Source organism: Rhyacophila brunnea, unplaced genomic scaffold (genome assembly GCF_057557595.1).
Source record: "Rhyacophila brunnea isolate RB1 unplaced genomic scaffold, BYU_Rbru_1.0 scaffold_5, whole genome shotgun sequence".
Classification (NCBI taxonomy): Eukaryota; Metazoa; Arthropoda; class Insecta; order Trichoptera; family Rhyacophilidae; genus Rhyacophila; species Rhyacophila brunnea.
This window is the reverse complement of record NW_028233170.1, coordinates 47,644,166-47,667,320: the sequence shown is the minus strand read 5'-3', so window position 1 is coordinate 47,667,320 and position 23,155 is coordinate 47,644,166. Positions and strand designations below refer to the sequence as shown.

General features: G+C 32.3%; 1 protein-coding gene across 1 annotated transcript; it reads right to left on the bottom strand.

The window, feature by feature from the left end:
* Positions 1–6,367: 6,367 nt before the first annotated feature.
* LOC147066504 (eEF1A lysine and N-terminal methyltransferase homolog) lies at positions 6,368–17,873 on the bottom strand. The gene is made up of 9 exons (XM_085956174.1): positions 17,707–17,873; positions 17,044–17,602; positions 15,770–15,916; positions 14,559–14,677; positions 14,189–14,369; positions 12,710–12,890; positions 9,694–10,014; positions 6,799–6,927; positions 6,368–6,700 (listed from the first exon to the last, which is right to left on the bottom strand). Exons 1-9 carry the CDS (start codon positions 17,796–17,798, stop codon positions 6,426–6,428), a joined length of 2,004 nt encoding a protein of 667 aa, XP_085812300.1. The 5' UTR covers positions 17,799–17,873; the 3' UTR covers positions 6,368–6,425.
* Between the last annotated feature and the right edge of the window lie 5,282 nt (positions 17,874–23,155).

Sequence of the window (23,155 nt, the reverse complement as noted above, 5' to 3'; positions counted from 1 at the left end):
ATGAGAGTCAAGAAAAAAATGTGGGTTATCGATTTTGAAACTTTAGATTCACCAGTATAAGTTGTCTGAGTTATGACGCCGCATGTTAACATTTGACATATCATTCAATATTTTTTATACTGTGATGAGCTTAGTTCTAAATTCAACCACCGGATGATTTATGATGGTATATCTATAAAAGTAACTCATTTATCCAGATTTTTAGTGATTTGGAAGTGAAGGCTACGTTGGAATAGATCTGAATAATCTAAAAAATATAATACACTTCATGTTTTTCAAACCATCCATTTTATTGCTGCCGTAATGTGAAATTCAAATAAATACCCTGAGTAATTAAATTTATCATGAAATTAAAACAATTAACATTGAGTGTACTTCTTTGTTATCAAAATGCATTTATTTTTGCAGAATGGCAATATGGTAATGAGATATTAATTCTCATAGTATTAACATTATAAACAGCTTTGTTGAATACTTCCGAATAAAGTCAGAAATTAATTCCAAATGTGACAGGAAGGTGAAAATAGAGAATAACAATAGTAACGTCCTGTTTTACTTGTAATTTGTGAATATTATAGATCAAATGAGGTCTCCCCGTTTTTATGTAGTTCAATTGCCGCAACAGTTGTTTGTCGTAAACTTTCTTTTAAGTTAAAATTACCAGTAATCATAAATATTATTATCGATTTGTTTCTTTTGGCTGTAGTTAAGTTATTCGCAATGCATGCACACGAAACATGTCTTGAAAAATTATGGGTACCACATTGAAAAACAGCAAATGATATCTACATAATGTAATCCAAAATGATGTCACTTATTTACAATGCTTAACATTTATGGCTACAGAGTATTTTAATAATGTGCAGCTTTATGTTCGAAACATGCGTTTTGGCTGAAATTATAATTTATTTCAGTCAATATGCGTGTTTGTGTCCAGCTCATGCGCATAACGGGATTTCCCCCTGAGGCAGAAATACTAATTTATCTGCGGTGGAATTGCGCTGATTTGAAATTTGTCATCCCGTGTATACAGTCATTGTTTTGGTAGCGAACTGACATATTCTACGAGCGTAAATTTGAGATATATGGGTGTTTAAAATTTAATCTTATCAAACACTTGTTTTACACAATAACTTCTGTAAAAAATATTTTATATTAAGGTATGAATATTTATTAAACAAATTAATGTCACTTAATTTTTTTTAGTAATAATATGCAAATTGGTATTTTTAAAGTTTGATTAAATAAAATAAATATATGTGGAGTATGTCAGTTCACATAGAGGGGATTAGCTTATGTTAAATTTTGATAGTTTTGTCTCTTAAAGTTTCCCTCACAAAATCAAATATTTCATCAACCAAAGCGATAATGTTTTACTCTCACATGCTCTTATTGTGGTAGTTGTGACATAAAAGTAATAGAAAGTATATTTAAAAATCCTCGATGGCATTAGTAAATTCAGACTTTTGTCATTAAATTACTGTCAAGTTGAATAATTATACACGTCCTGTAATAATTTGTTGCTTTTCAATTGTGTTACCATACATAACGGCTCCGACGAATTCATTTGACTCCTTTATATTGTGTGACCAATTGATATGTTGCTTAGATCTGATATGTGTGAATGGGTATAGCACGTTGGCCAAAATGTTGTATTATAGATAGTGTTAAATGTGTATGTGTTCCTATCAGTGTAAGACCCAATGTGATGCTATTCGTAAGCCTTGACCCTATAACTATTCCTCCCCCTTTATCCCTTCTATTATGTATGTATTTACTAAACGTCTCGCCAACGAAAATATTGATTTCCAGTTAAAACATTTAAGATATTTTGTTAAGGAAATATTATAAAATAGTTTAGGTAATTCCGCTTTTTATGATTTGATTACAATATGCAATATTCAATAAACCCATTTAAAATTCTCGAGTAATGGTCAGGCGATAAGCATTGTTTTAACTTGCTCATTTCATATTGAAATGGCAAACATTATAGAAAATAGTATATTAGTCACTCAATATGATTGATAACAACATATTAATTTTTAATGTGTATTAAATATTGCATATGTGTAAACATGAAAATATAATCAAAAATGCTAGAGCGACTGATATATAAATTTTAATGCATTTAAGTATTTGTTTGTAAAACTCAAGTTATTTTGATAATTCTTTTACGAAGAATGGGTACATATTGTAAGCCGTAAGATTTGTAAGTAGTCATGGTAACATGTTAAAAGACACTTATATTGAGAAGTTGGGTAGACCAGAGGCGTAGGTGCTCAAGTATTGTTTTGGGAAAAAAAACAACAAAATGTTCCATCACTGAAATTAATAATCATGTTTTTATGATTTACTATTTTTACAACTATTTTGGTACCATAATGTTTGGAAATTTCTTTAAAAATTGGAATATATCATTAGATAGTTATATTATTAAAATTGTAAGGGGTATTACTTTTGATAAGACGGTAAAGAAGGAATCGAGAATTTTAAAAATGCCATCACAGTAGAACGGTACAATATTAGATATTTCTACTGCTCGTCTATCCAGCTCATCAATTATTAGAATGATTTCATTTTATCAAAAATCTCTTGAGTTAATTGTAGTAGTTATAAAAATCAACACTAATAATATAATTAAAAGGTACTTATTTTCGTTCTAAATTATAATTTGAATTGCATACAAAAGTCAATAGTAGTATTCAGTATTGCGTCAGTGCAACAAATCGAACCGAAAATATACTTATATGTGTTTTTCACAATTTGCATTTATACTTGAAAGTCACGGTTGATTTACAAAATTTATTGAAAAGGCAATGTGTACATAATAATATTGCCGACACGTATTTGGTAATTTTTTTTAACAACATGAGGTTTCTGTGATTATTTATCCCGTAAGCTACCGTGGTGTCCATGTGATAAAATAAAAAAATACAAGCCTAGCGTTTTCTTAAGACTTGAGACACACCAGCTGTAAATATGCTCACAAAGGGATATTTGGATGAAAATTATAGTCTTAACGAATGTTCGTATTTTTCTGATTGCTATTGAACCCTTTTTTGCTGGCTGGTGTATCTCGAGGCTTAGATTAATAAAAATGCCTGAATTTTTGAATATCAAATAACATATTTTATTTTTACTTTAAATTCGTCTTTTTCATTATGTTGTGTATTGATTTTTATTTCGTTTTATGTATTCTAATAATACAAATATTGTGTATCAAAGACGATATTGTATGCTACTATGTATTGTATATTCAAAACAACAATGTTCATTCTTGTATTTATTTAACTGCGAAAAAAGAGGGCTTAGATTGAAAATAGTAAATTATTTTAAAATCGGTATTTATGTACCTGAAGATTTATTTTTGTATGAAGCAAAACATTGAATCTGTGTTCTCACATTTCCATATTAAAAATGGATAACAGTGTACATTTTACAAGCTGATTTCCATATTTAATTTATTATCAATTTGAGTGCAAGAATAAGCCTTCAGGAAGTTTATCTCTGGCTGTATTAAGTTATTGTTAAACACATTTTTGGTGTTGAATTGATTGCACTTGTTTGAAAAAGGATACATACTTCCTTTAAAACTCACTTGTTTTTTTTCCACCACAGTGGAATCTACTAATTACAACGTGGTTTCGATGCGTGTTAGTTTTGAATTGAATTAAACAAAATACTGAAAATACATTATTCTTACAGTAGGCAATCATTTATAAATAAAATAAATATCTAATCCGCTTTACAGTTTACCAAGTATAGGTTAAACTAAACTTAGCTTTCTTTGTTTTGTTTACATGTATCGAAAAATTATATTTATTTCTCGATTCTACTAAATTTTCATAGCTCTTTAGAACAGGTATGACAATAATGATATTTTTTGTTCCACATAGTCATAGATGCGTAATAATATATTTTTATGAAAACCAAAATTTTGTTGTTATTTAATAAATATTCTACTCTCCCAATCCATTCCTTCGGCTATCAATAGTAAAGTCACCACCTGCTATGGAACAGTGGTTAGGGTGTTGTCTTTCTGACAGGTAAGGCATGGTTTTGAAACCTGCTGGCCGAATAAGAATTCTTCTCTTCGGCCATATCAATCCCTTAGTTCAGTGGTCGGCAAACCGCAGCTCGCGAGCCACATGTGGCTCTTTGGCCCCTTGAGTGTGGCTCTACCACAAATGACCACGTATTGACTAAAACAGTGAAAGATAGAACAGTTAAAATGTCTTCGAATATAACCAACCAGCAAGTCGAAGATCTTAAATTGGTTTCAGCTTTATCAATAGCAGTTAACGAGTCTTGTAACATAAATTATACGGCACAAATTTGTATGATTTATTTCATCTACTGGTCTTAAAGAAGAACTTTTAGGATTGTTGCCACTCATAGGTCAAGCGCGTGGAGAGGATATTATAAATGCTGTAATTGAGTGCATGGAAAAACATATTCCACTCGATAAAATTATGTCAATATCAACAGACAGGGCGAAAAGTATGACCGCCATAAGAAAAGGGCTTGTTACTACTGTTTTGAAAGAATAAAATAATCACGAGATACTTGCTTACCATTACATCATTCGTTCTCCCTTTAATTTTGACATTGGCAACTTTGAAATGCAATTGCTGGATTTAAAAATTAAAGACTTATGGAGCTCTAAATTTGAACGTCTCTGTGCTGACAAGGAAAACATGATGATTTTTAACACCTGAAATAATATTCCTGACTCATGATCAGTTGAAAAAACTAGTGTTTGCTGTTCTTTCCCTTTCCGGTATATTCATGCTAACAATCGTTTTCAAACATGAACCTTATCAAGAGTAAATTGAGAAGTCGTCTTATTGATAAGAACCTGGAATCATGCCTAAAATTAAAAACAACATACAAACCTGACTTACCCCAACTTTTCAAAGAGATGGATATTAAGTGTTTGTCATGATTTAGTTTTATGGATACCTTATTTATAATTTAAGTTTTATCAATAAATAAGATCATTATTAAGTATGATATCAAGTTTTATTCAGTGTACTTACCTATAGTTGTGTACCTACATAATAATATATAGTTTAAGTTTAAGAAATTTGGCTCTCAAAAGAAATCTCAATCGTTGTATTGTTGATATTTGGCTCTGTTGACTAATGAGTTTGCCGACCACTGCCTTAGTTGAAGCATATGGGTATTATATATTTTATATATATATACTTATATTTTACTTTAGGTGTGCTCCCAATATTGAAGCTCGATTTGATATAAATAAAAAGAATTTCAAGTTATACACATTTATATTTTTATAAAAATCGATGTTTTTTAAAATAAATATAAAAAATATTAAAACGATGAATTAGTCAAAAATCTAAACGACAAAAAATTGAAAACTTAATAAACTAAATTTTAATAATAAATATGACCATAAAATATAATGTAATAATAAGATGTGATCCTGCAACGAATTCACATTTTATTACATTTTTTTACAATTGTAAGTTCATATTTAAATTTAAAAAAAAATAAAAAATCTTTTTTATGTTTTCAGATACATATTTATTAATTAATACAGTTGAAATTGTAAATTATCAACAAAAATCTCAAATTGCAAGCTTCGTATTTTTCCGCTAGGTTCTCTGCTGGCGTGCCTCTCCCCCTTAAGAATTAATTCCCCCGTCGCCATCACAAAACAAATTGATGTGTTCACAGCTCGACTTTCGCTCTCCGATTGCCAGCTAGTCCGAAATTTCGTCGCACCTATAGTTGAAAATTATTTGCCATTTCACTAAAGTACCGTATTAAAACATTTACAAAAAATATCCTAAGAAACACTTTGATGTAAGTACTTGGATAATAATTGGCATTCTCTTAAATAATGTGTACTACAGTGGCGTAGTTAATTAATAGCCCACCTGTCTCTTTGTAGCCATGGATGCAGTTTCAATCCTGCGTCTGGCTAATTAATTACATGTCAATAATATCAAATATGTTTCATCCGAATCAGTTGAGCACAATTGAAACAAAGTTATTTTTGTTCATATACTTATTACTACAATATTAATAACTTGCATGCGATCAGCACAATGGTGTCCAACTAAAAACTGAGACCAACAACACTGGCATATTGGAGTTTTCTTATTAGCAGTTGGCAATCATAACTTATTTACTTTTGGATTTGTCACTAATATTCATAATATATCCACTTCATCTTAAACTAAGTCCCAACTTTTCTATTGCGCATTTGATCTATGCATGTGTAAAAGTCATTTCATTTTGTATGACTTGATATGAATAATAATATGTATACACATTTAATACACAATAGAAAAATTACGACTATGAATACAAACCTATCTGCATCCTCCATAATGTATTGGATTTAAAAAAAATAATTAAAAGACACTCCATAGAACTACATATATAATTTAATTAAGTCATAAATTAACATTCAATGATTCCAAAAGAGAAGAAAGGTCTACAATCTCGTCGCTTTGTAGTTTTTTGTTTATGGTATTCGAATTTACAGCCTTCGATGCAACTTGGATTTCTTCATTCCAATTCGATACAGATTTTTTGCAGCAGAATATTACTTCATTAACTTCAGAGTCCAGTTTATAAGACGCCATGTTTTTGAAAACTGCTTTTAAATTACTCAATACATCTTTTCGAACATTTTCATCTCTGCATACCAGATTAAGAATGAAGAATCCTGAAAAAATAATATACATTACAGCATTTCACAATATGCATACAATTATATGTCAATACTTCATTTTTGTGATCATTACAATGTTTTATTTATTTTACCTGTCTCTTTCAAGCAGTAATTAACATTCTCTAAGACATCGTTGTCCACAAATTGTTTCGGTGGACATGACATTCCCACATTTGAATCTTTGCTGTCAACATCAAATAGAATAGCATCATATTTTAACCCTGCAATAAGAGAGGTTGAAATTATGTAGGTATATAAATTTTACATATAAATGTTCCACTATACCAGGGGTCGCCAGAGCCACATGCGGCTCTTTGCCAAATTCCTAATTCACAATTTTTACAAAAACTTTTGCAAAATTCACAGTTTTTATTTTTTGTCATTGATTGTACACTTATTATATTATATAATGACATTATCGCGAGACTAATTTTTCCTCCGTAATGGTTGACGCAAAAAGGTATGATTGTTGTTGTTTTAAATCCGCCCATTGCAAAAGTTGACAAATTAAGTTTTTCTCCATTTGATATTGAGACGAGCACTTTCGAAATACAATTTCATTGCAGTCAATCAAGCAGATAGTTATGGAGCTCAAAATTTGTAGGTCTTGCCACCAAAATTGAGGATTTGGAGAGACACAAATGCAATTTAATTTCACAATACAAGTGGGGCGCTCCAAAAGATCTACATAAAGTAGATACTACGATTTTTAATACATATTATGGAATAGCTTTCCGAACTCATATTCGAGTCTACATAATAACATGTATGTGAACAATCATTTTCAAACATGAACAATATATATAGCATTTAGAGAAATCAAAAAACCGATGAGAATTTGGAGTCGCGCCTGAAATTAAAAACTACAAGTTACATACCAAACATACAGAAACTCTCCAATGAAATGCAAGGAAGGTCATTGTTCATATTAGTTTTAAGGAATGCGTGAAAATTGTACGTAATTCATATTCTGTAAAAATTATATTTATAATTTCAACAATAAAAACATTTATATTTACGTTAGTTTTATTCGGGAAATCTTCTTCAACGATTTAAACAATTATAAAATGTAATTAATTCATTTAAATATACATATGGCTCTCGAAAAAATTTTTAACCATTGTGCCACTCATATTTGGCTCCTTTGGTCCAAGAGTTTTCCGACCCCTGCACTATACAATACTACTTGTTTTCTAATATGACAGAGAAAGAAAATTTGATTTGAGTTGTCAATAGGTTGCTCACCGTAATTTATAAAAAAACTAAGGTAATTGAAGTTGATTCTAGTTAAAACAATTAAAACCCGTAATAAGTGACAGATATGTATCTATCCGCACCAGTGGAGAAGGGTGACTTTTGGAAAGAGGTAGGCTGTGGAGATCAGAGAAAAAGAGCACAAGTAAAGGTAGGTATACTTAAGAAAATAAGAAGATAACACGATATTACTACAGATGAATAGGTACACACTAATGAAAATGACACACTAAATCGATGTCATCTAAATGTCAATAGCTCACTGATGATAATAATTATGTCAAATTATCTTATTATGAATTATTTTTGAATAAAATTATGCGCAGATGTATTAGGCTTCACCTTTTGAACCTAGCGTGTTGCACACATTACGGTAGACGGGGCTGAGGTCCGTGAAGTAAAATCTATACAACAAAATCTGATTTTCATCGCACAATAATTCGATACATACAATAGTTGAATAGAGATGGTGCTGTTTCATTTTTTTTAACCTTTGACAGATGGTATATAATATTTATAATACACTTCTACATATACGAAAGATTTTTATATTCTACAAAAATAATCAAGTTATTATTTAAATATTTATTTTTCTTAAAAAGGTAGGCTTTAAATAATAGCTTAGTATGGAGTCTTCGCCACTGATCCACACCAGTGGTGAAGGGAGGTAGGCTGTGGACATCTGACATAAATACTTAGTGCATTCAAGACTTTGCCAGTTAAAATTATTTATTTTCATTGAACTACACAAATTGCAAATGGTGTTGGTTAGTTTTTAAAATTCAATTAAACCCTCCCCAAAACCAGATAAAAATATATTTTGATTTTGAAAATATTTAAAATTATGTCATTAAATCATCAATTTAGATATTTTATAGATAGATGAGAGGTAAAGGAATTGTTCCCGACAATGTGTCTGAATACTGCAGTTTTTTTGACATATTCAGCGTAGAGGGAATAACCTGGAGAGATTGGTTGTTTTGGGTAGTCTTCAGGGAAAGCAAAGCAGAGAAAGAGCGTTGTCGCGACCAAGTGAAGGAGCTTACTTGGGGCAGCCTACACTCTTCCCTGAGAGAAGCAGAGGACCGAAATAGGTGGAAAGTCTTGGTCGCTCAAAAGATGACGGAATTTCAAGGAGGTCATATTCCTCAGCCATGAGGGAACGGCCAAGTAGAAGATGAATAGAAGAGTATTTTATATCTATTATGGTTTGGTAAGGCAGAGTTTAATTTAATTTTAAAAACTGTCCCAACACCAACTGCAATTGTATTCTTAGTTCAATGAAAACAAATAAGTATGACTGACAGAGTGTACACTATTTTTATCGAATCTCCAGTCTACGCTTCGCCATTTATCTACATGACACTTGATATTATCCGAAAAAGTGATATTCCAAAATTTATTATAAAAATACGACTGTAGTCCAGCTTCAATATGTATTTTAGAAGAAGAGTCTTGGCTATGATTTTATAGCACTATATGCAGTGTCAAGGACTTTGGCGGAGGTCAGGCACGTAGATAGATTGAGGAGATCCGTATTTCTGCAGATTGCGCCGCTATGACGTCTGCAGCCATGGTGGTACAATTATTCATAAACTACATACATATAGAGATACATACTACAAAATAAATATTTATTATTGCTCTTGGAAACTGATGGCAACTAATTTTGAATAGTCACAATACTCATAACTACATAATATGTAACAAGCTTGCTTATACATGGTTTTTACCTTTTTTCTTAGCTTGTTCCAAAAATACAAGTCCATCTTCAATAGAAACCTTCAGTCTGTCGTCTAGATGCAGTCCAAAATATTCTTGGGCGACTGTCAACATAGCTTCATCGATGTCCACAGCGGATATTTTAATGTTGTTAAAACATTCATGCAGGAAAGTACACAGTCCCCCTCCTCCGAGTCCAATTATAGCCACGTTTCCTTGAGCTTTCTTATTCTTTTGAATGGCAAGCTGGACTCCCACCGTCATGTAAATGTGGTGGCTGCATGCCAAATAGCCAAAATCAATTTGTATTTGTTTATCTCCAGCATTCTTAGCTAAGAGAAGAAAATTGATCAACTCATTATTATAATTCACCCTGTAAATTTTTTGGCCAATAAATTATAAAAAATATAAGGCAGATTATTATCATATTTCATTCCTTTACATATCATAGGTATATTAAAAAAAAAACTGCTTTATCAAATATATAATGTTTATAAAAAGTTTCTTGAATTAATCTTAAATTACAACTAATCTATTTAAATGAGAATTGACAAAGATTAGCCATGTCAGTTTATACAAGAATCTACATGAAATGAACTTTTTATTCTGTAATTCATTAATCATGCATATAATAAAGCATATCGACTGCTTAACCTGCAAATCAGCTAACTCCACTTTTGACCAAAAATGAGATTTTGATGGAAATATGTTATAAAGCATGTTTTCTATGCTCACACAAAATTTCAAACTCCTAAATATAAATAATTGCGTTATCGTTCCTCACACAAAACAGCCAACTGCAGGTGCCAAATTTCCAATATCGTAAATGGAACAACTCCGCTCTTTGTACATAAAAGGGAAGCTAAAATAGAGTATTAGAGCCGAATGCAGAATCTAAGAAATCGTTCCTAAGGATAAGTCGCCGAAAAGGATGACTTAACTATAGACAATCCTGAGTATAGAGTTAAGGAATCCTTAACCATAGACTAACTTTGTTATGAACACGCCCCCTTCCGTATTACGCATGAGTGCAGGACCGTAACAAAAATATCAATATTTTGAAGTATCAATACTTTATGAAAGATACATCGATATTTTGCTATTGATAATTTCTTTCGATAACAATGGATATATAATAAAATTATAAATAATCCTTCGCAAACAACCATAATTTAACAACGATATATACAAATATGTCCCCCGCAAGGCGGGGGGCTAACAGTGCTCTAGCCTGGGGGTCAATCAGATAAATGAGATAAACACACATCACAAATTTGCTCTAATACTAAAAAAGTCGCCTGCGCACTATTTATTTCAACGATTTTAACATTTTAACAATAATAGTACGATGCATTTTTTTATTATCGTATGTCGCGATACTTGACAACTCCGCAATTCAAATAGATATAAATTCTAATGGTTTTAAGTTTTGTACTATTCCATTTGAATCGTTTTTTGCGACACGGGTATCGCCTTTCGGCATCTTCAGGCACTATGCACACTCACCAATAGTAAATACAATTGACACACCGACCCGGGTCGTATCATGACCCATTCACTGCGTCCAACGCAACTGGTGCGTTGCCCATCAGGTGGACATTAGATATAATTAGGGTGTTATTTAAATGTGATAAATTAATATTAATTAAATGGTCCACAGTGAATGGAGACTGCGGACCTTTTAATATAGAGATATATTAAAAAAATACACAAAATCACTAAAAATACAGTAATTATCCTTCATTTTACCTCGAACACCTTTTGAATGCTGTATTTCGAAAACGTTGCTTGACACATTTTAAAAAACAGTGACATAAGTTGCAAAAATCTTCATATTACCTAAATACACAAATGTTAGTAGTTTTTTTTAAAGACAACAGTTAACATTTGGTATAAAATAATATATTTTACATCTACCTACCTATTTATTTTTATACCTATAGGATTGTTTTCACTATTTTGACTAAAACACAATAGTGACTTGTAACGTTTTCAAAATACAGCATTCATTTTGAAAACGCTAATATTGAGCGTCACATTGCTTTTAACCCTAAGTAAACTTAAAAATCCTGGCCTGGGGAGTGGGGGCCTGGTTCAGGTTGTGTGGGCCATCCTTTCCTTAAAGGACGATACTTTCTTTCGATACGATACCCATTCCATGTATCGATACTTTTTCAATGGATAGACAGGCCTATTTTTTTTTTCTCCCCCCTCTCATCTTATGTTCGGCGGATACCGCGCAAAAAACAAAAGTGTTACCATGTTAAAAAAAATATCTTGCGGTGCCTGTAGAATCACGTATAATGACTTACAACGGAAACATAAGAGTATTATAATTAAATATTAATATGTATTTATAGTTATTGCATTTATAAAGTGCAGTTGTCATATTTTTGTCATCGTTTAACAATTATAAAATAATTTACCTAAACCATAGGAAAGAGAATTTTTCAATATGGTATTATTTTCAATAGAAAAAACGACCGAAGCTTTAAGACGACTTAAACCATAGACAACATGATCTTAGCTAAGGACGATGTTTGTGCATAGTGTTTTGTCCTGAGGAAATCTTAGTTCAGACAAATGTTTCTGTATTAGGCTCTTAATTCATAGTGCAGCTTATTTGTAAATAAAAACGTTACAAAGTGTATTTTTGGAATTGTTAAATTCTGCTTCATACTTAAATTATTAAGTTTTTTCTAGTTGCTCAAATGCAGTTGACCGGTTTGCAGATTAGGTAGTCGAATTATGGGTATCTATAAAGTGAAAGTAGTATTAAAATATTTTTATAAGAAATAATTGTTGGCCATTGGTCCAACCCAATAGGCCCTCGCAGTGGATCGAATACACATTGAAAACACAAATTGCATTTTTTTGACCAACCGGTTTGAACCTTAGACCCACTGCTTCATATTATTTATAAAAAGACGAGCGCTCTACGCTTCAAACTAACATAAATGCATAGTTATATGATATTTATAAATAAGACCAGAAAATATAATAAGCAACAAACATTTTTTTACTAACTCTGCTTAATTCTGCATTCCGATTGTATAACGAACTGGTTGTCTAGAAAAATTAACCTCCTGTAAGAATATTTATCGCCTTTGCCTACTTCCTCAACAACAAAATGTCCAGAAAATTTTGAAAATCCTTTGTCAATCTGATTTCTATAGCCGACGTCGCTTCCCAGTGAGATAAATGGAATCTACAAAATAATTAACGCACATTAGTTACATATTAATTTTAAACTTTCTTCACGATGTTGAGACTTATGCCATTAAAGAAAATGAAATACATAATATGATTGATGTCATCGAAATATGGTGTTGGAGACGAATGCTAAGGATTTCATGGTGGCAAAGAAATAAACATGTAGGACAATAAAACAAAGATTGACGAAGAATTGATATTAACGGCCCACATGCTCAGCGTAGGTCAAAATTGAGTTTTTATTGTATTTTCAAACCATGATCCTGGACACTCCTTAAACGTTGTAGATAATCTATTGATATAATTTTGAAGCCTTATTATCCTTTATATTTATTTTAAACATTTGATGACTGCATAAAGTATTTTTGTTACATAAAATAGTATTCTTTTAAACCTCTCGCTCTAATGTTTTAGAATATAGTCATATTTCGGTACATGAATGTGCAGTGGTGTTAAGATTTTTTACATTTATTAATTTTTAATTGCATTTATAAAATCATTAGTATAATTTAAGATGAGATAATTTGAGTAAAATATTCACGATAAAAAATTATATTGATAATCTCTGTGATCCCAAATTTGACAAGAATTAAGCATTTTATTATTCAAAAAATCGGCAAGATTAACACATTTGAAGATGATTCTAAAGATACTTATTATAAGCTATGTCTTTGACCATTTAAGTGTGATAAACATCTTACGAATAATGATTGATTTATAATAATTATTGACCTAAGAATAAGGTAGTGTTTTTTTGAAATACGCCATTTCTTTTGTCATTCCCCAGTGGTTAAGCTACAACATACGGCCGTAGCCATAAATTGACAAACTATAATTGAAGTAGGGAGTAAAATGATATTGACGCGCGTGTTTGAACATGTACCGTTTAAAAAAAAATAAAAAAAATTTCGGTTAGGTACATGTTCAAACACGCGCGTTAACATAATTTTACTCCCTACTTCAATTATAGTTTGTCAATTTATGGCTACATTAGAGCGAGAGGTTTAAAAGAATACTATTTTATGTAACAGAAATACTTTAGGCAGTCATCAAATGTTTAAAATAAATATAAAGGATAATAAGGCTTCAAAATTATATAAATAGATTATCTACAACGTTTTAGGAGTGTCCAGGATCATGGTTTGAAAATACAATAAAAACTCAATTTTGACCTACGCCGAGCATGTCCCCCCTTAAAGAATTAATTCATAATAATAGAAACATGCACAATTATAAAATATTATGGGGACACAATAAAAAATAATTCATTCATAAATAAGTGTGTCAACAGACCTGGCCAGTTACTTCTTTTGGTGCTAATGATTTTACGCTACTGGATAATTCCTCCTGGACGGATTTTAGATCTCCATATTTCTGATCTCGGACCATACTTATCACAGCCAATCGCTCAAAACCGGCTGACTTGAGCAATTCTTTTCTTCCTTGAGGAGTTGAAAACATCCAATCTAGTTCTCTGTCATGAAAAATGCACATTTAAGTTGTTATTTTATGAAAATAATAATAATATAAAAACAATTTAGTTAGTGTTACAAGAAATGAATACGTTCACCAGGTGGCTAGGAAAAGTAGAAAGTGCATTCTATAAATTATATCAAAACTTATGGAGTTTGCTTTGTTTAGTATTCAAAGACCTGATGTTTACCTTCCTTGAGGAACAATAAATGCTGCAAATCTCTTGAGGCCTTTAGATTTTGGCTGATCTAGAACATAGATTGAATAGCTTAATTTACTTTCTCCAGGTCTGAAGACATCCAAGTATACCTGCAATATAAAAAAATTGTTAATTACAAGTTTACACAGATGAGCACTAATAATAATGAGAAAGTACTCCATATTGTAAAACATACTTGAAAAATCACCCGAAATACACATTTCAAATGAACCATGTTAGAGAAATTTTTGGAATGTAATACTTGGAATTAAATTATTTATTTAATTATGTACCTATAATACACGATTCGACCTACCAATGACAGAAGCAAATGCAACCAGGGCTTCGAACCAGAACTGAACCGAAAACCGGAAAATTCGTTATTTTTGTCAGAAGGAAAACCGGAACTGAACCGAAAAAAAAAATAACGGGTTTTTCGGTTTGGTACATGTTCAAACACGCATATTACCATGATCTTATTCTCGACATCAGTTGTCGTGATGCATCTCGAAAAATAATTTTCATAATTTATAAAATTATATTACCTAAGTACCTATTTTAAAAAATTATGGATACGGCCGTGCAGTGTAGCATAAACGTTGGTTTAAGAGCGTGCTGCCGGGCTATCATACAAATACCATAAAATGTTCTAATTTATGGTAGAAAATGTTTTTTTAATACAAATAAAAACATTTAAAAATTAACCACTCGGAGCTGAACCGAAAACCGGAAAAACCGTTATTTTTTCAGAACAAAAACCGGAACCGAACCGAACTAATATATATATTTTTACTTGAGCCAAAACAAAAACTGAAATGAAAAAAATAATGTTTCGAAGCCTTGAATGCATCAATGGCGGATACCATTAGTCTCTAAACATAAAAACAAACCGAAATCCTACATAATCTACTTATTTCTAGGTAGTATTAGATTTTGGTTTGTACCATTGGTATTGAATATAATCCACCGATCGGCTATTGCTGCATTTGCTTCTGTCACCGACAAGTCAAGTCGTGGTTATTATTAATTGGATAAATTGGTCTAATATAATATGATCATTTTCACTTTTGTATTTAAAATTGTGAATTTTTTCACCGATATGGAGTACCTACTATAACTGACATTTAATGCAAATAAAAATTATTCTGAATTAAATAAATAGGTTGATCATATCTATAAATTCAATTGTATCCATTACTTACCTCTCCCAATCCAACAAGACTGTTATTAGCCATTCCACTCGTAACCAGAGAAGCTTGTTGTGCAGTCTGCACAGCAGTGATTATTTCACTCGGAGACGATAGTCTTTGTATTTTGTCACCAGCCATACATATTTCCAGTACCCTTAACTGGAATTCATAATAGTAGTTAATATAACAGAGAATACTGCGGGAAGAGAAATTATTACTAAACTACCACTGAACACACAATAACCACTGATAGGAAAAGACGACACGGTAAGTAATAGAAAGGGTAAGAGTTAAAGTCAGCAGCAATGGGTTTTTTGAACTCCACAACATCCAGTCAACACACTATGTCTTGTGTGTGGTCATCTTATATGGACAGTAAGGGAAATGCAGTCTGCCGTGTGTAACTACTAGACCGGATTATATGCAACATAAAAAGCTTGAAATATGCATGGAAAGTGTCAAAATATGCTACATTAAATAATAAAAAAAAAGTAAGTTTTTTTATTTCAAAATCAGCATACAATTAGTAAGTATCGACGATCCTTGAACTGACATAGCCTCTGCACTATCGAAGTCATTTACTACACCTTTGATGGCCTCGAAATGTTCATTTTCAATATAAAATATTTCCGTTGTGTGTAAATGTTCCAGGATAGTCAGCTATCCACGAAGAGACACTTTTTTTTCGGAAGGCATGGTACACATTAAACTTTGCACAAATAAGTAAATAAAAAACTAAACTGATGCAATGAGCGCGTCAACAATAACATGAGTAATTTAATTGCCTAGTGGGAGGAGTGCTGCAGTTGGCGAGCGCGGCGCAGAACAGTGTCGTCTATCCTTGTCTTGCGTGAGTTTGTGTTTTACTTGTCCTCATAATATTATCCTACCAAAACAATAGATGCGCGGCTAATAAGTTTTGCCGGCTACAACGTATAGTGCACAATACTGTAAATACATATAACGAAAATATGCATCATCACGCAGATTTTAGGTAAAATATGCAATAACCGGTGAGAATGGGCTAAATATGTAATTGCATATAATCCGGTCTCCCGTAATTACCATTATAGATGACTGTGGTTAGTGATCATGTCTGTGCATACTATAAATAGCGAGCAGCTATAACAGCTGACAAAACAAATAATAACACAAAATTTATTCAATTAAGTACTTTGAAACACTCTGTTTGGTGGTTAGCATTCCATCTAATTTTCTAATCCTTATTGAGTAGGTATCAGATTTATTATGACTATACTTATACTCAGTAACGGAAACTATCTTACCGACGCTTTCATATTCTTAAATTTAGTCGCTATAACAGCGAACACTGGCATTACGGTACTTTCTCCACTCTCAGCTGTTTTCTGTTCAACTTCGTGACAACGTACAATCCTCAGGAAGAAGTCTGTGTTCGAAAAGTAGTCTACTAATTTTTTAACGATTTGATCTTGCAACAGAGAAATGCAAATGTATCTTCCACCAGAGCGCAGCACCCGACTTATTTCACTGAAGAATTTGTCGATTCTTTCGCGTACTTCTTCGGTATCATCGGGCATCAAGGCATCCAGTGTACCTTTGTCCAACACTACTGTGAACTTGTCATCTGCAAACGACATGTTCAGTGCATCCATGTGAAGAAATTCCATCTCTGGTTTATCTTTGTGTAGGGCTTTCATTTGCTTGATAACAACTTGGGATATATCAATGTTTGTAAGAGATTTGTATCCAACACTGTATAGGTCTGCGCTGAGAGTTGAATTACCGCATCCAATCATGAGGATCTCATCTTTATTTTTAATGTATTTATGTAAAATCCCACATAATTCTGGATATTCTCCATACCTAAACACAAATAAATACATTTTAATGAATTGTCTTATGTGCAAAATATTATTGCAAATTCTTTGTAGGTTAAATTATAAATAAAATTAATAATATAACAATACCATTCAAATGCCTTTGATCCCCTTTTTTTGAAAAATGAATTCCAATAATCTTTTTCACCGAAATCCAAATGACTCTTTGGAAGTAAATTCATGGTAAGGTCAAATTTAAATAAACCTTCTGCAGGTTACGAACAAAACTCAAAAGCATGAAGCTGACATTTGACATTAGTTTGACAGTTGAGAAAACAATGTTGTCAGAACGTAAAATTAATATTTCACCATATTATTTCTACTATTTTTAATATTAATTTTGCCGTACGTTATTTATTTTTTTACTTCAAAATATATAGGTACAACTAAAAGATGTCGATAACATTTTTACTTTATTAATAAATAAGGAAATTCCAATACATTATGTTTTTTAATGGTAACATTTGAGTAGTATACACCCGTTATAATTTTCTTGTTACCAGATGGCATTTTATATTTTTGTAATATTAACAGATGGCAGTTACACAAAAATTTAATTAACTATATTGATTGCTGTATTTTTATATAATTAATAATTCAATAGTTAAATTTAATATTGTATCTCTATAATATATTAATACACCACTTAGTTTTTCTTGTATAAACTGAATAAAACAATGTAATTTTGAATAGGTAATTAAAAAGGAACAATCAACAGCTATAAAAAACAAACAAAATAACTATCCATTCAAAACAGAACACAATTTTGAAATGTGACATTGTAATAAATTCAGTTATTATGTGAAAATTAATAATGGAAATGGATTTGGAAAGTACATTGCTTGTAAAATTTTATCATATGGGTTTATGTCAGTTAATCCAATCAAGGTAATATCGGATTAGCTTATTAATTGTTCATTTCAGTACTTAATATTAATTTTAAATAATAGGACATGTTATCAGGTTGACAATGTTGACAACAGGTTCTGACCATAAAATAAAAAGTTAAATCAACGGAAATCTAGTTTCTCATTCACGTTCCATTGGAACTATTGGGTATCATTGATTTCTACGGACTGAAAAGATATTCTTTCTTTTTACTTTATGGCCGCCTCCAAGAATAATAATTATTGTCGTTCATTGGTCTCATTGTCTTTTCCCAGGTCATGCCAGTTCTACCGTATATACCCTGTGGATGCTTTTAGATTAGTTTTTTGTACTATATACTTATTAATTTGAATTATTTATTTTTGTAAGCTCACCATGCTCTTCTCTTTCATAGGCACTTTTTATCAGAAAGTCCCTGTAAATTCAGTCAAAGCACTATTTGTTGCTGATACATTCCTAGGTATAAAAAACTGCTGATGCTTCACAACAAAACTTAGGATCTCGTGATACGCTTGATTAAGACCAAGTGAGGTGCGGGGCGGTTTGGTTTGGAGAGGTCTATGTTTGTGTTGTGGATGCCATCTATCACAGTCTTACAGATCGCCGTAATCTGGTTGGCTTGAAACTCTCTTGGGGCCATACTATCTAGCATATTTGCGATCCCAGGTCAAACGTTGCATCTTCACTTTCAAAGTGATGAGATGCTGCATTGTCTGCCTTCTTATATTATCCTCGTTACTTGTAAACATACCACCCAGTAGATAGCTGCCACAACTAAAAAATGTTTGTTTTATTATGTGTTTGTTAATTTAAATTCCTCCAAGATTGGTAATAATGTCACGTCAATAGAAAGTATCGTTACTGGAATAGTTTAAAGAAGTATTTATAGTAGTGACAAAACTAAAATATTAAAGTATCGGTTAAAAAATATCGATGTATATCTTCTATCGAATTCTTTCATCATCATCACCTGTACTATAACCCAATATTTTTATGAAAGGTGTTTTGAATTCATAACTACCAACTTTTTTTGAATATGTAATTGAATAATATGGTACTGTAGCGGCTAAATAGATAAATTATCAAAATTTTATTGTCAATTAATCGCAACTAATATATTATAACAAAAAAACAATAATTAATATAAATATACTTGTACCGATACAAGTACACAAGCACATACCTATCAATAGTAGTAGGTGGGTATTCATTATTCTCACTTCAAAATATTATTATTAGTACCCGTTTCCATTTTAGTGTATCTATAGAAGATGACAGTGTCAACTAATAAAAAAATTAATTAAATAAGTACATACTACAAAATAAATAATAATAGTTTAGTTTACCGTATAGATATGGCGAGCCTTTCTTCTCGTGAAATACTTCTTCTCATAGCTGTGCTGTGTCACAACTTTTTATTATATTTTGTAAAACTGCTTACCTACCGAATGTATTAATAGTATTTACAACAGGTTTTTAGAATACTGCAAATATTCAAATTATTCAAAATATTATGTTTTTGTACTTAATCCTTTACTTAGTAGGTATCTAGGTAATAAGGTTTTTACCCTTTCTTCGTGTATTAACTTATAATCTTTTTTTATTGTATTAATAAATAATAATAGTACAAAACTTAAATCAATTAGAATTTAAATTCAAACTCCATCAAGTACCCTCGGTCGATAGTATTGATGATGATGGTATATAATAGGCTCAACAATAGGTAATTTTCAAAACGCTTTCGATATAAAACAGTCCAGCTCCAAAAGAAGCAATAGTGGGAAAATAAATGTAGGTATAATGCAATATTACGTACTGATTTTATATTGATTTATTTACCCTTGTACGCCACTGTAATGAAAGATAAATACTCTCGCAGCAGGGTGCAGTTTCAAAAAAAGGCGTTTATGAATCCCCTTGAAAACCGTGTTTTCTCTTGGACAGCATTGTCGAAATATTGACGCATGTGACACGCATTTAAAACGCAATCGGCTCGCAAATAAAACGCAAATAAAACGCAAACGTCGTTTGGCGGATGAATCCGAAACTTCGCTTTGCCGTGTGCGCGCAGCCTAAGTCTCTCGATCCTTCCCTTTTTTCCTTTCTGGTATATTACACAGCAGTCTCTTAGGTGTTTGGGTTGTCTTCCATCCTAGAGACATGGCCTGCTTAAAAGAGTCGCCTCATTTTTACGTGTGAAGTGATAACGGAATCGCTGAACATCGTGTATTGTTTGTGGTTGTGCCCTCCTTGCCACGCTACATCTTCATAAGATCTCCGAAGAGACATCTTAATCTTATTTTTAATGATATTCTGTTTCATCATTTTTTGATAAGGCCATCACTCGGATCTAGGGCCCAATTTATGCTTAAAGGGGCCCTAGGTTAAGGCTATACCTCAGTTGAGGCATGGTCTAAAAAGATCGTTGCTAGGCGATGCGCGGATTGCGGGTCGCGGGTGCAAATGACGCATGTCGAACGAAATATAATTTGTCATATAAATCCAACATGCGTCCATTTAATTTTCTGTTTATTGTTCTATTAGTAACAATAATAATATATTCATTGACATGTTTTCTTTTTCAAGTAAATGGATAACGTTTTTAGTCATCTTTACACTATTTAAGAATTAAAACCCCCGTCGCTATCACGAAACAAATTTACGTATTCACACCTCGACGTTCGCTCTCCGAATGCCAGCGAGTCCAAAATTTCGTGGCGCCTATAGTTGAAAATTATTTGCCGTTTCACTGATATATCGTCTTAATACATATTATTAACGGGCCCAAAAAACAACAATCCCAAAAAATCGTAGGTTTAATTAATAAAAAAATGTCTTCCAGAATCACTTAGTACCATTAATATCCATTTCAGACTAGTATACGAGGGTGGGTCAATAATTCCTTAGAAAAAAGCATTCAAACAGTTTTTATTTTTGTATTTTTTTTTATTTCTCAACATAATCTCCTTGGAGCTCAATACACTTGGTTAGACGTTTCTCAATTTTTTTTAAACCGTCAGAAAAATAAGTTTTCGGAAGGTCCTCAAAATAAGCATTTGTCCGATCGATGACTTCTTTATTTGAAAAAAAACGTTGTCCACTTAGCCATTTTTTTAAGTTTGGGAAAAGGAAAAAGTCACTGGGGGCTAAATCTGGCGAATACGGTGGGTGGTCGACCAATTCGAACTTCAATTCTTCAATTTTAGCCATTGATCGTAAACATGTGTGAACACGGGCATTGTCCTGATGAAAGAGGATTTTTTTCCTGTTTAAATGAGGCAGTTTTTCTTCAATTTTGTTTTTTAGCTGGTCCAATAAAGATGCATAATAATCCCCTGTTATTGTTTTTCCTTTTTCCAAATAGTCAACGAAAATAATTCCACGTGCATCCCAAAATACAGTAGCCATAACCTTACCAGCTGATTTTACGGTTTTCGCCTTCTTTGGACATGGTTCGCCTTTCGCAATCCACTGCTTTGACTGTTCTTTCGTCTCGGGAGTATAGTGGTGTATCCATGTTTCATCTACAGTCACAAAGCGACGAAAAAATTCATCCGGATTGCGTTGCATGAGCGACAACAGGGCTTTAGAGGCCACCACCCTATTGCGTTTATTGTCGACTGTGAGCAAACGCGGCACCCATCTTGCAGAAACTTTTTTCATGCCCAATTTGTCATGTAAAATAGAAATGACGCTACCTTTTGAGATCCCTGTAACCTCAATTATCTCACTCAACTTTAATCTTCGGTCACTTAACACCATATCGTGGATTTTATTGATCATTTCTGGTGTAGTCACCTCTACAGGACGTCCTGAGCGTGGTTCATCCTTTGTTGATGTACGACCACGTTTAAATTCATTTAACCAGTTATAAATAGTTGCAAGTGAAGGAGCAGATGTGCCGTGAACTAAATCCAGCTCATTTTTTATTTCCTTTGCTGTTAACCCTTTTATATTAAAATGTTTAATAACAGCTCTAAACTCAATTTTCTCCATTTTTGTAAACAAGCAATTTTTTTTTTAAATGTACGAGAAACACACAACAACCCGACCAATCTGATTGAAACTTCGCAGCATACTGAATCGGTAGTGCCGCTGCATGAAAACAAACCGCTTACAGTACTAGTCGCGCCACCTGTCGGCTTTTCTAAGGACTTATTGACCCACCCTCTACCTTGGAGCGAATGATCTTTTTCGATTTTGGCCAATGGTGTTAAAATAGTGACAGTGTGTAAAATGACTTTGATTGGTCTTACGCCTCCTCTTTACAATGTCCCAAGTCAAGCAAATGTTGGCGCCCTATGATGCGTGTTGAAATACCGACACTGTGTCGATATACAACAAACATTTGCTGGCCAACGCGAATGTCGCTTTTAACAATCACGGTGACCACCACAGAACAGATAATAAATTGAATACCGATAGGCTATATTCAATACGCCGCATGTTGATGCAGGGTTTTTGAATGTGTGAGTGTCCTACGAAAATGAAGCACGCATTATGCACGTGCATTAGTGTGTGTAATACGTCAACATTAAATGAGCGTAAATGCATAAACCGAGAGCAGTTTTCAGTATTCGACGTACAACGTATTCTTGACACGTGTGTAAGTTTAGCCCGGATTCTTCCTTACTCGAGTCGGTTACCTGCT